This window comes from Pelophylax lessonae (assembly GCF_965119305.1).
Source record: "Pelophylax lessonae genome assembly, chromosome: 8".
NCBI lineage: Eukaryota > Metazoa > Chordata > Amphibia > Anura > Ranidae > Pelophylax > Pelophylax lessonae.
The window spans coordinates 97,069,351-97,082,589 of NC_138775.1; the positions used below are offsets into that span (position 1 = coordinate 97,069,351).

Genomic DNA, 13,239 nt, shown 5'->3' on the forward strand with positions numbered 1-13,239 from the left:
ACCCCCAAAAGTGTCAAAAATGTCAGTCAAGGGTCCGATCTGTCGGCCGCAATGTCGCAGTACCGCAAAAAAAAAATCGCAGATCGCCGCCATTACTCGTTACAACAAAAATGACAAAAATCTTTCCCTATGTTAGTAAACACGATAACTTTTGCGCAAACCAATCAAAATACGCTTTTTGCGATTTTTTTTTACCAAACATATGTAGCATAAAACAATTTGGCCGAAAATGTTAAAAAATTTTGATTTTTACATTTTTTTGGGGGGAATTTCATATAAAAAAAAGTGAAAAAACGGAAAATTCCTATCATACTTACCGTAATTTTCCTTTCCTGATAGTCTCCATGGCAGCCTACGTGTGGGTTAACCCCGCCTCCACTCCAAGGGTATAGGACCCCCCTCCCATAAATTTCAGCTCTCAGGTACAGCAGGTGTTCCATATCTTAGCCGAATCCAAGACGAGAGGGTGGGTACTCCGGCTGCCATGGAGACTATCAGGAAAGGAAAATTACGGTAAGTATGATAGGAATTTTCCGTTTTCCTGTCTGTCTCCATGGCAGCCTACGTGTGGGAAATAACTAGCTCACTCCACACGGGTGGGAATGCTTTAGCAAAGAAAATTTTAATTCATGCTATTTGCAGACAAAACAGTCAAACCAAAATTAACTGAGGACAGAGAAGCAGGCTCTACACAATAGTGGGTCATAAAAGTATTGACTGATGACCACGAAGCCGCTCTGCAAATCACATCTGGAGCCACGTGCCGCGAAGCCGCCCAGGAAGTAGAGATACTCCTTGTAGAGTGCGCCGTCACCGCCTCCGGAGGAGCCAGCCCCTCAGCTCTATAGGCCTGTTGGATAGCTGCCACTATCCATGAAGCGATAGTCCTAGATGAAGCAGGTTTACCTCTGTTCTTTCCCCAGAACAGGACAAAGAGGTTGTCAGACTGCCTGAATGGTGCAGTTGCTTGAAGATAGGCTTTTAAGGATTCTCCTACATCCAACGGATGAGGATTGGACTCATTAGATGAACGGAAAGTAGGCAGGACAATCTCCTGATTCTGGTGAAACACTGAGGTGACTTTCGGATTTGAATTCAGCCTGGGTATCAGTACTACCCGATCCGGAAAAAAAGTCAAGAATGGTTCTTTACATCCGAGAGAACTTAATTCAGAGACCCTTTTAGCCGAAGTAATGGCTACCAGGAAGACAGTTCGGATGGTCAGGTCCTTGATAGAAGAAGAGGAACCTATGCCCGATTTGGAGAGGGCATTTAGGACAAGAGGTAGATCCCATTTCGGGAACCTAGGTCTTCTCTGAGGATTGAGCCTGATTGCTCCTTTGAAAAATTGTTGAATTAGTGGGTGTTGGGCCCACATGACCCCGGAGAAGGCCGATAAAGCCGAAACTTGAACTCTAAGAGTTGCCACTGAAAGGGGCATATCCAGACCAGCCTGAAGAAAACTTAGTATTTCTTGAATCCCAGGGACTGAGGAAGACATACCTTCAGGATATGCAGACTCCATGAATCTTGCCCAGATTCTACAGTATACTTTATTAGTACTTGGTCGTCTAGCATTCATCAAGGTGGAAATGGCTGTAGATGGGCAGCCGAGCGATTCCAACCTTTCCCTCTCAAGAACCAGACCGTCAACCGGAGAATTGCAGGACAGGGGTGCACTGATGTTCCCTGAAGAAGCAAGTCTGGTCTGAGGGGAAGAGGGACCGGGTCCCGGTAACTCAGTTGTAGGAGTAGCGGAAACCATGGCCTGTTCGGCCAGAAAGGCGCCACCATCACTATCTCCACATCTTCCGCTTGAAGTCTTTGCAGGAATTTGAGAATGATGGGTACTGGAGGAAAGGCGTAAGCCCTGCTGAACTCCCACCTGTCGGTTAGTGCATCTGTCCCGTAAGCTTGAGGACACTTGCCTCTCGTGACATACTTCTCCAACTTGTGGTTGCAAGGGGAGGCGAACAGATCGACTTCGGGAGATACTCCCAACGACAGAATCCATTTGAACGACTCCACATGGAGCGACCATTCGTTGTGGTTCAACTGGACCCTGGACAGAAAATCCGCTTGAACATTCTGTGAACCTGGGATGTAAACTGCCGAGATGTTTACTAGGTGAGCCTGGGCCCAGGACATGATCGGGTCTAATTCTCGTAGCAGAGAGAGACTCCGTGTCCCACCTTGTCTCTTCACATAAGACACTGCCGTGGTGTTGTCCATCCGAATCATTACAGATTTCCCCTCTAGCAGGTGTTGGAAAGATCGAAGACCCTGGTAGGCTGCTCGGAGTTCCAGTATATTGGAGACTGGAGTGTGTCCCTGAAAAGACCATCTCCCCTGTGTCATCTCTGTCAGACAATGAGCCCCCCAACCTGAGTTGCTGGCGTCTGTTGTGATTATAGTCCATGAGACTGGAACCAGAGAATGACAGTTGAGCAGATTCCTGCGTTGCAGCCACCAAAGAAGACTGTATCTCATGCTGGAGGAGATATGAATGTACTGATCTTTCTCTTCTGTGTTCCATTGTTGTAGGAACCCTTTTTGGAAGGGCCTCATATGCCAGAGAGCCCATTTGACCATTGGAGCCGTGGACACCATGGTGCCAATGATTTTGAGGCACTGAGAGGCTTTCAGCCGAGGAGAGGAAAGAGCCGGAAGGATTCTCTCCCTCACTACCGGTATCTTCTCTAATGGGAGAGAGATTGAATTTTCGACGGTGTCGAATTGCGCCCCAAGATAGACTAGGCGCTGAGTGGGCTCCAGCTGACTCTTTTGTAGGTTTAGCAGCCAGCCAAACTCTTTGAGGGTCGATATGACCTGATCTCTGTGTGCCAATAACTGATCCTTTTCTTGAGACAGAAGCAGAAGATCGTCTAAGTAATGATGTAGACGTATACCTTTCAATCTTATGAAGGCTACCACTGCTAGAAGAACTTTGGTGAATACTCTGGGTGAGGTAGACAGGCCGAAGGGTAGGCAAATGAATTGCAGATGCTGATTCCGAACACAGAAGCGAAGATATTTGTGGAAGTCGGTTGTCACAGGTACATGAAAATACGCATCCTTTAAATCTATTGAGGCGAGCCAATCTCCCGGCAGTACTGCCCTTTGAATAGTTGAGAGTGTTTCCATCTTGAATTTTTCGTTCTTTATGAACTTGTTCAGGTATGTGAGATCTATAACAGGTCTCCAGGCCCCGTTCTTCTTCTGGACTAAGAAGAGGGGTGAGTAAACCCCTTGAAATTTTTCTTGTTCCGGAACCGGAGCTACCGCTCCTTGAGCCACCAAAGCGTCTACATAGGCGAGCAAGACTTCTCTTCTCTCTTCTAGACAGGGTAAATGAGTTGAGATGAATCTTGGAACTGGATCTGCCAGAAATGACCATTTGTGGCCTGTAGAGACCGTCCTGACGGTCCAAAAGTCCGTGATTGAGGCCGCCCAGACATGCTGAAAATGGAGAAGACGTGCCCCCACCTGACATGCCTGGACGGGCCCAATCTCAAAAAGATTTAGTGGAATCTTGTCCAGCAGGCGCTGGATTTTTTGATGACCTCCGAGTAGAGGATTGACCACCTCTCCAGTTTCTTCGGAAATCTCTATTAGGCTTGTAAGAGCGTGCATCTCTTGATCTCTCCGTGTATTGCCTCCTAGGTTGAGGCTTCTTCTGACCAAATAGTCGTCTGTCTTGCGGGAGGAAACCTGACTTTCCGCCAGTAGCCTTGGCAATGGCGCTGTCTAGTTTGTTTCCAAAAAGGGAAGTACCCTCAAAAGGGATCTTACACCATGCCTGTTTAGAAGCTGGATCTGCAATCCACGGGCGAAGCCACAAGGCCCTCTTTGCTGTTACTGAGGATAGCATCGATCTGGACAGAAGACGCAGAACATCAATAGATGCTTCTCCTAAAAACACTGAAGCCAGCTTGAGTTCGTGAATAGGGGAACTTTCTACGGCTTCTTCCGAGAGACTTCCAAGTTTGGATTCTATATCGGAAACCCAGACTTCCATGGCTTTAGACATTGTTGCTAATGCCATCACAGGTTTGCAGGCCGCACCGGCCGTCACAAAGATCCTCTTTAGGTCCAGATCTATCTTCCTATCCAAAGGGTCTTTGAAAGAGACCGCGTCATCTAGTGGCAAAGTGACATGCTTTGCTAATCTTGTAACTGCCGCATCCACAAGAGGAGCAGATTCCAGACGGGCGACATCTTCAGGTTTAAAGGGATATAATTTCCCAAGTTTGGAGGATAAGGAAGACTTACTATCCCCTTTACTCCATTCTTCAGTAATCACCTCTTGTAATTCAGAGAGGGAAGGGAAGTTGATACGCTCCTTACCAAGGTGCTTGAAGAACTTCCGCTGCTTTTTCTGAGGAGACACAGGATCCTCCCATCTGAGAGCTTCTTTAATGGCTCTGATCAGGGGTGAAACTAGGGCGAACTCAAAGCCGCCTACAGCCCCTTCTTCTTCCGAATCACTGTCAGATGACTTTGCAGAAGTAATACTCGGTTGAGAGGGGCCTTGATCTACCTGCACTTCCCCTGGAGAACTGGATGTGGTGGGACCAAGTGGTGGGACTGTACCCCATTCTTTCAGGGACTGTTGTACTATTCTCTTCACTAGAGATTCCAATCTTTGATCCTTTTGCCCCCTCTCACCGGCTGCATGAGCAAAACATGGCTCACATAGGGACTTGTCCTCCGGGACATGCGCCCCACAACCCCAACAGGCTCTCTGGTGTGTGCGGTGACTCTGGTATCGTGTATGGTGTCTGGGGGAGGAATTAGAGCGTCTCCCTTGCTGCCTACTCCCTGATGGAGATTCACGGCGTTTAGATCTGGAGGATGAACTCCCACGAGGTCTGACAGGGTCTCTTTCTTGTGGTAAATCAGGCCTGGGAGAGCTGATGGAAAAAAGAGAAAATCGGGGAGACACTGGATTTAGCCATGACCTAGGGACCAGCAAGCCCTCCCCGCCCCCCCCTCTGAAAAATGCCAGCACCCACCTGTTGTGAGAGGGCTGGCCACAGGAGGGCGGTGACGCAGGATCCATACTTCAGGCCAAACAACCAGACTGATAAAGAAAGGTAATACATATCAGACACCATGTCAGTGATACATTGTGAGGTGACAACCCTCCTCCCCCCCCCCCCCTCTGCAGTCAAGTCTCCATTGCACATACCTGTAGCAAGGAATCCAGAGACACTGGGAAGCTGCCGCAACGCCCACAGTACATTCCCAAAGTACAGGGGAATCGTCAGCTGTTTAAATCTCCCGCCGGAATGACGTCAGCGGTGATGCGGCCGCGATCGCTAATGCGCATGTGCGAACCAAGCCTCGACTTCGCTCGCGGCGCACTGCGCATGCGCGGGACCACGAAGCGTCTACCGATTGGACGCTAGAAGCAGAGGAGGAAGAGGAAGGGTTTGTTGGAACGCAGGAAGGGTTTGCTGGAACGCAGGAAGCGTTCCAGCGCCATTGGGCCAAACAAACAAATTGTACAGCGATAAGAAAAGAGACAAACAAAGTGTACATAAATAACAAATACCGCTGCCATGAAGGGAAGCAATGCGAATCTTCAGACCCATGTCAGAGAATGCCAATCAAGCTTCAGTCAACCGCAGAGAGCAGGGGATTTTAAATGTCACTCACCCGCCCGTGGCTGGGCTCTGGACATGCAGACACCATCCAAAGTATCCTAAGGTAAGCTGGACGTAGTAAGACATCAGAAGTGTAGGTCCTTGGAGGAGGACAAAAAATGAACACCTGCTGTACCTGAGAGCTGAAATTTATGGGAGGGGGGTCCTATACCCTTGGAGTGGAGGCGGGGTTAACCCACACGTAGGCTGCCATGGAGACAGACAGGAAATATTGTTATTTTTGCAAAAATTACGCACTTTTTTTGTTTATAGCACATGATCAAAAAATCGCACAGGTGATCAAATACCACCAAAAGAAAGCTCTGTTTGTGGGAAAAAAAGGACGTGAAATACGTTTAGGTACAACGTCGCATGACCGCGCAATTGTCCGTTAAAGTCACGCAGTAAAAAATGGCAAAAACCCCCTGGTCAGGAAGGGGGTAAAATCTTCCGGGGCTTAAGTGGTTAAAGTCCAAAGTCCAAAATTCCCATACAAATAAGGGAGGCTTGGTAATCCAAACACAAAAAAGATTGTGTGTATAGTCTCAACTAATTGTATTAAACTTGGAGCTTTTTCTTTTTGTTTTTAATCTACGAAGCCTGGTGACTTCTTCTAGTTTGTGCTCTGTGGATATACACCATTAAATAGCACTTGAACCAAGTGAAATTATAATTATCACTCTGGTGAATCCTTTCCCGTGGGTATGTCTCTGCTGTCAGATGTAACTACACTTAGATTTAATATCCTTTTACCCACTAGCGAATGAAGATCTCCATGAATGCATTTTTAAATCCATAGAAGGAGGATAATTAGAACCCAAGCGTGTTTGCTGTGATACACATTTTGTTTTCTCGACCACCTGCCATAGTTAGCACTCCTAGAAGTGCTCAATTTCTCTTGTTTTTTTTCCACCTGATGGTCTAAGGAGCTTTTCCCAAGAGTATTGTATTTTTACTATAATCTCACTCATTTATGATCCCTTTAATGTGCATCAGAATCTTCTCTGTGACTTTTTTCTATAGTGTACTTTTTCCTATAGTGTGCTATTTCCTAGCGGCTAAAGGCTGAGGATCCAGCTGAATCACTGCAGAGACTGGACTTTCCTCTAAATGTTTGATGACAGAGATATGGAACGACCAATCCTTTACCAGAAGATCAGCCAGTTATTCCGCAATGTATATACCCCAAGAAAGGAGCTGAACAAAGACTAGGATAAGCACTTTGGTCAAAACCTAGGTGGCTGTAGACAGGCCGAAAAGAAGGACAACACATTGGTAATGCTGAGAGCTCACAGCAAAATTCAGATAGCATTGGCGAGGAGAAATGTCCACTGTGGCCAGAAAGTCCCCCAGAAGGAGGGAAGCAATAGCCAATCTGGCCAATTCCAATCTGAATCTGCAGGGACAAGTTGTGAGTTTTTAGATCCAGAATGGGTCAAACTCCTCCATTTTGCTTGGAAACTGTGAACAGGTTAAAAAAAAAACCCTTACAAGGTGTACAGTATTGGATTTTGGTCAAAATCTTACTTTTAAAAATGCTGTCTGAGCGCGGCCATCTTGGATGTGGGCATCTGAAGCTGCAGTGTAATCTGCTGTGTCCTTCTTCCTGATTCCAGGGAGTGTTCTGGGAGCTCTTCCTAATTCCAGCCTCCTGGGAGTAATGACAAACAGCTCCCAGGATGCAATGCAAAGGCGGAAGTGATGTTGGTGTCTGTGGCCACAGAGGGGGGAAAAGGAGGAAGTACAATCAAAAATGCCCTGAAAATAAGGTAAGGGAACCCCCGAAAAAAATTGAAAATGCCTAATTGTTGATCAGCATAGCGAGCACTCCAGGAATCACTAAAGTTGCAAAATAAGCCGGAACTCCACTTTAAAGTCAAGTAAGGGCCTGTGTCAATTGGTTTTGGGCTTGTGTTGATAGCATCCGTTTAAGACACTTCTGGGATCATTCAGAATTCATAGATAGGAGCATTCGACCTGCAGTTGACCTCCTTTTGGCCTGTATTTGACCTGCTTAAGCAAGCCTTGCATTTCACTGACACCTGTTCAACCTCAAATGCATCTCCAAATCACCAAAATCTGCCGAGGTCTTCTCGCCACTCAGTCAACGCAGTGCTCACATGGTAACATTCTATTTCCTTTTCTCCATGGAAATGGGGAAAAGCAAGACCTACTTGCAATAGCTGAAGAATAACTGTGTACAATAATAAGTAGTTTCAATGGTCAAAAGCACCGATTACCCTTGCTCAGTTTCACTATAACTGCTTGAACAGGCTAGCCTGCATTGCCTAAGGAGAATTAACTTGTATTGCCATTTTTAACAGAAATAAACCATGACATGCAGACATATATTCTATGCTAAAACATAAATGTGAACACCTTTCTTCTAGAACATCTTAATATGCATCAATTCTTACACCACAACAGCGTCAATGTGAAGAGATGAAAACACAAACTGAATGTCATTTCACTAAAGGTTTATCCATACCAACTATTGGGGATTTATTTTCTGTATTACATAATGTCTGAGGTTGAGATTTAACATAAGGTCTGCAATAATTAGCATCTTTATGTAAAATAAACTGTAGACTGCAGTCACACATGGCACGCTGGACTCAAGACAAACAAAGGGTTACGCTGTGCACACCTTTCCTTTGCTGTTCTTGCGCACACTGCAGCACAGGCTGAAGTAAACAAGTGAACATATGACTCATGCGTCACTCTCTCGGCTCCCCCTCCTCTGAGTTCTCACTCCCCCAGTCAGATTAGAGGTGATAAACAAGACGTATTCAATAGGCAGTCCTTATCTAGGAGCAGGCAGTGCCATGCCAAGAGAACACACAGCTCTCTGCTGGCTCTCTGCATATAAAGCATACATCCCTGAAAAGCACCTTAATCACGCACCCATTCATTCTGTTTTCCGGATTCCAACATCCTTTCTATTTCACACTGAATAAAACATATTTTAGGTTTTAATCGAAGAATCAATTTATGTTTAAGCTACATTTTTGGAAGATACTATTTTTGGGGAAAATAGTAGGGGTGTTGCCTCCAGCAACCAATCAGCTGCCACCTGTCAGCTTTTGTAGTGCAGCCATAAAGATAAGATAATCTGATTGGTCTTCATGTACAACACCTCCATTTTCCTTTCTTCCTTCTTTATAAAACACCCATCTGCAACATCAAGGTTTGTTATCCTGAATGAGCAGCCAATGTATTATATCCCCATGAATGAAGACAGATCAGCCAAAATAATTCTAGAGAATACAGTATCCATCCTGCTGTCATTCTTAAGAACACATTTTCTTTGCCATTAAGTAATTGCTAAAGTTAACAAAGTAATGTTAATACTATGATTTTCCCCATTCACCAGTAAATCATATATTTCAAAAGCTCCTAAATAACACAGATGCATGTTTACCTATGCTCTCTATTACCTGTGGACTGAAAGACCAGGTTCCTAAAACCAGTGGGGAAAGTCAGAAAAAGTAACTTAATATTTAGATTTTCAGGTATCCTTGATAACAGAATCCATGCATACCTTACAATGCCGTATGTCCTATATACTCTCGAATGTATATTTTCTTTCCCCGTGAACTAAAAGGTTCTATTTAGGTTTGTGGTATATGCATAATTATTAATTGAGATGCTATTTAAATGAAAAGGTCAGTCTTTGTGGTTATACAACGAAAATATGCATTTTTGTACAAATTAAAATACACTGGAAGTAGAATTGATGATACTTGTTGATAATTGCTTAACTGGATGCACAAAGCAATCTAATTTGAGATATGAATACCATTGAGGAGAAAAAAACCCAAATTTTTATGGTCTGTCAAGCCACTTCCCTTGAACGGCACACATGATCCAAAGGCGGGAGAATTCAAAAGATGCTTCTGGTTGGAACCAAGCATGTGCTCTTCGGTAATCACGTGCTTTACACAACATTTGTTTATCTCGAGCTGAATTACAGCTTGTAAGAATAAGTTAAAGATTAAACTGTAGAGTTAGAACTGTTGAGTTGTGTTAAATAAGCAGGGACTGAGAACGTCTGCCAATGACCAATGATGGAACTTTAATTCACACAGATAAGGAATATAAATATACAATACACACAGACAAACACACACATATCTATATAGATACATATATTTATATGTACAAGTAATTTAAGCTTACTTGGGGGGCCAGCCCTTCCACTTCACAAGATATTCCACTTTTCCCTGGAAAGAAAGTGACAGAGATAGTACTCATCACAAAGGACACATTACAATGTCTTTACTAGGCTACATTGTATCAAAAAGCAAGGAAATTATTAAATACTGGCCAATAGTAATATATCAGCCCTAAAAAAAAAAACAACTAGTTCCTAGTTCTATAGATGGTATATGTTAGCATTGATCACTTTTATATTAAAACACCCAAAAAATATAGGTGATAGATGATATGTAGTATTTTCTAGATCTGTTACAAATGAGTCATCTTAAGCAGTTAAGATGAACAAGAATGCTGTACATACAACGCTGTCATTTTGCAGAACTGTAGCTTTATGACTTTAACTGACACAAAACATTCAATAACAAAAGGTCACACTTCCGTTCTCACCCTTTTCGATATTGGGCACTTTGGATAATAAATCCTTACTAGACCAAATCTCGCTCTATACTACAGTATAATACACATTTGTACGGTGAGTCATCTGTGTGAGTCACAACTTGGTTTAGTCACCTATAGAACGATTAGCTCAACAAGTGAGTCACCTGTAGCGTAAAAGTGGCATCTCTATTGGAGTCGATCAGTTCCCATTCTTTATGCATTCGAAAAAGAATATTAGAAAAAAAATGATGGTGTTTATATGACTGTATTCAGAACAATTCCATTTCTGTAATGGTCCCTGATAGACCGCTGGAAAGGGCAATGATTCAGACACTGGTTGCAATAACTGCATTAAAATGATTTTCAAGGTTAATGGATTTCAGCCTGACATTCAAGTATTTATTTTAACATAATTTAAGCATAGATCACTTCATGACAAATGGATTACATGTAAAGTGGCAAGCTATGCCGTTTATCGAAGATGTAATATTTGTTAGTAAATACGCTCATGTACAAGTAAAACTTGCTTAGAAATCAGTGAATCTGACATTTTCTGTTGGTATGTGTTTTAAATTACAGTGATTGATTCACCACCTGTGAATAATTGGTGAAAGTCATATTCACTGGCTTATAAATAAACCCCTTAAAGTGGACACCGTTGTCTCCCCAAAAAACCAGTTGCGACTCGAATCAGGTCAACCCACGATAGTGATCAAATAGTCCATAGCAGTCTAGCAAATGGCTTGTATACATGACCACATGTGGGACTATTCCTGGTTACCAAGTAATAGTCATCCTTTTACTATGTGATATTATTCTACAAATTACAACACAACAACCCGTCTACAAAGGCAGAGCGGCAGAGAAAAGCAATTCGGTTTACAGATCCCTGGTGTAGTATTTAATATTTTGCTAGGCTGATTGTAAATACCATATGGCCAGTCAGATTTCTGCCACCAATATTGTGCATACAAAGTGACACTATTTTCTCACCGCCAGGTGTAAATACTGATGAGTAAATCTAACATGCCATGACACTTTGAAAGTTATGGCAGTTGGAGAGGAGGCACAGAATGACAAAACTGGAGGAAAATGATCATGTAGCTCTTACCTTTCGTATTCTCTTCTTTCGGATGCTCTCTACTGCAAACACTTGTTCCCCAATAGCGGAGAGCTCCATGCCAGTCAATGGGCTGTCTCCCTGTGCCCACGGCTATCCAGTCCTCTTGTAGACTCTTGTAGACGGAAACCCCTACTCAGAGCAGATTGGGCTTTTTTATGTTAGTGCCCCTACTCAGTGCAGATGGGGCTTCTTAATGTTAGTGCCCCTACTCGGTGCATATGGTGCTTTTTCTCTATGTTAGTGCCCCTACTCAGTGCAGATGGGGCTTTTTTATGTTAGTGCCCCTACTCAGTGCAGATGGGTCTTTTTTATGTTAGTGCCCCTACTCAGTGCAGATGGGTCTTTTTTATGTTAGTGCCCCTACTCAGTGCAGATGGGTCTTTTTTATGTTAGTGCCCCTACTCAGTGCAGATGGGTCTTTTTTATGTTAGTGCCCCTACTCAGTGCAGATGGGTCTTTTTTATGTTAGTGCCCCTACTCAGTGCAGATGGGTCTTTTTCTCTATGCTAGCAACCCTACTCAGTGCAGATGGGGCTTTTTTATGTTAGCGCCCCTGCTCGGTGCATATGGTGCTTTTTCTCTATGTTAGTGCCCCTACTCAGTGCAGATGGGGCTTGTTCTCTATGTTAGAGCCCCTACTCAGTGCAGATGGGGCTTTTCCCTGTGTTAGAGCCCCTACTCAGTGCAGATGGGGCTCGTTCTCTATGTTAGAGCCTGTACCCAATGCAGATGGGTCTCTGCTATGTTAGAGAAGCACAGTGACACACCCCCTCTGCAATGCCTGGCTGCTCTACTACTACTACTATTACTACTCTGCCTCTGCACAGACACCACTTCTCATTGACATCTAATGCCCTGTGTGCCCTGACAGTGCCTGTCTCTGGCTATGGGTGGCTGTCATCCAGCTGCCCTGGTAGTAGTGTGTGCATGGGATCTCCACACTCCTCACCCTCTGACAGATCTGCACAGGTTGTAGAGACTTCTCTCTTCCTGCACCGATCCTGAGTATTTACAAGCCTGTGCAGGTGACAATTCTTCCTATGGCACTGCTCCCCTCCTCCTCCTTAAACTGGATGGCTGCCTCTTCTTGCAGCTCTGCCACCGTGCCAAAGGCTGCTGCAAAATCCTCCATCTATGTGTGACACCCCTCCTCCTCCTTCTGCTGCTCCTGCAGGTGTTGTGTCCTCAAGTCCAGCTGCTGCACTCAGTTCCAATGGAGAAGATGGCTGGACGGCAGATGACTGAACGCTCTTCCCTCTCGCCTTTCCATTACAACCTGCGCAACATTTTCAGGGAGCGCGCAGCATCATCTCGGGAACGGCACTTACTAGTAGATTCTAATGGGAGAAGTAGCCTTGGTGACGTCACCTGGTCATGTGGCCCGGGCCAGGGGGCGGGGCTCAGTAAATGAGAGATGCAGATACGGGAGAGTGAGGAGTGATCGCGGCGTGTATAGTGCGGGATGGATGAGGGTGACATCCAGTGTAGTCTGCAGGACTCCAACCCTGCTAGAACTACAAGTACAAGCGTGCACATAGTTTATAGCCGAGAAATCATCTACAATTCTCCAACATTATAGAAGGGATTCACATTTTACACTGAACCCCTGATTGTCTGCATTGCAAGCTATAAAATATGAAAAGAAATGACACACTTTAGGGAAAAAAATCAAAAATTGTAAAAATAAAAAAAGAGATGTGTACAAGAACATGCAAACTCCATGCAGATAGTGTGAGTTATTAACCACTTTCAGACCGGAAGGATTTGCCCCCTTAATTACGCTTTTTTCAACTTATCACTATACACAAAAAAATCGACATTCTGAAAAAAAATCAACATTTTTCACATTCTGCTATATAACATTCCCAAAAA

At 44.3% G+C, this 13,239-nt stretch overlaps 1 protein-coding gene across 1 annotated transcript in view; it reads right to left on the reverse strand.

The window, feature by feature from the left end:
- The window catches only part of CBX7 (chromobox 7), a 45,591-nt gene extending 34,118 nt beyond the window's left edge, over window positions 1-11,473 (reverse strand). Inside the window, exons 1-2 of the mRNA XM_082266180.1 lie at window positions 11,356-11,473; window positions 9,828-9,871 (exon numbers count right to left, since the gene is read on the reverse strand). Of these exons, the coding sequence (XP_082122306.1) occupies window positions 9,828-9,871; window positions 11,356-11,424 (113 nt within the window). The 5' untranslated portion in view covers window positions 11,425-11,473. The remainder of the gene's footprint in view (window positions 1-9,827; window positions 9,872-11,355) is intronic.
- Window positions 11,474-13,239: the final 1,766 nt, after the last annotated feature.